General features: G+C 67.9%; 1 protein-coding gene across 1 annotated transcript in view; it reads left to right on the forward strand.

The window, feature by feature from the left end:
- Positions 1-552, forward strand: part of LGR6 (leucine-rich repeat containing G protein-coupled receptor 6) — a 24,048-nt gene that overhangs the window by 19,199 nt on the left and 4,297 nt on the right. Inside the window, exons 12-13 of the mRNA XM_014533400.1 lie at positions 40-111; positions 422-547. Coding sequence (XP_014388886.1) covers positions 40-111; positions 422-547 — 198 coding nt within the window. The remainder of the gene's footprint in view (positions 1-39; positions 112-421; positions 548-552) is intronic.

A 552-nucleotide genomic window follows, 5' to 3' on the forward strand; every position in this document is an offset into this window, starting at 1 on the left:
TGTGCCTGTCCCCTCCAGTCACACCCTCTCTGCCTGTAGGGACCTGAGCTGGAACTCCATCCGGTCCATCCACCCCGAGGCCTTCGCCACCCTGCGCTCCCTGGTCAAGCTGTGAGTGCCACTGCGTCCCCCTCCGGGTGCTGCAGGCCAGAGGGGACCTCAGGGCCCCCCCTCCCCAGAGCGGGGACCTGCATGGATGCGTGACCACACATCCCGGGGCACGGGCTCAAGCCTCATCAATCACCCTGACGGACAGTCCGCTTGACACCCCTCGGGGCCTGATAGACAGAGCGCTGGTCCCGCAGGCTCCGGAGGGCACCCGGGGAGGCTCTGCAGCATTTTGGCAGCCTCAGGCCCGCCCCACCCCTGCCCGGCCCCTGTGCAGCCCCCGACCCCGCCCCCCTCCCGTCCACTGTCCTAGGGACCTGACGGACAACCAGCTGACCACGCTGCCCCTGGCCGGGCTCGGGGGCCTGAAGCATCTCAAGCTCAAAGGGAACCCAGCTCTGTCGCAGGCCTTCTCCAAGGACAGTTTCCCAAAGCTGAGGTGAG

This window comes from Myotis brandtii, unplaced genomic scaffold, assembly GCF_000412655.1.
Source record: "Myotis brandtii unplaced genomic scaffold, ASM41265v1 scaffold975, whole genome shotgun sequence".
NCBI lineage: Eukaryota > Metazoa > Chordata > Mammalia > Chiroptera > Vespertilionidae > Myotis > Myotis brandtii.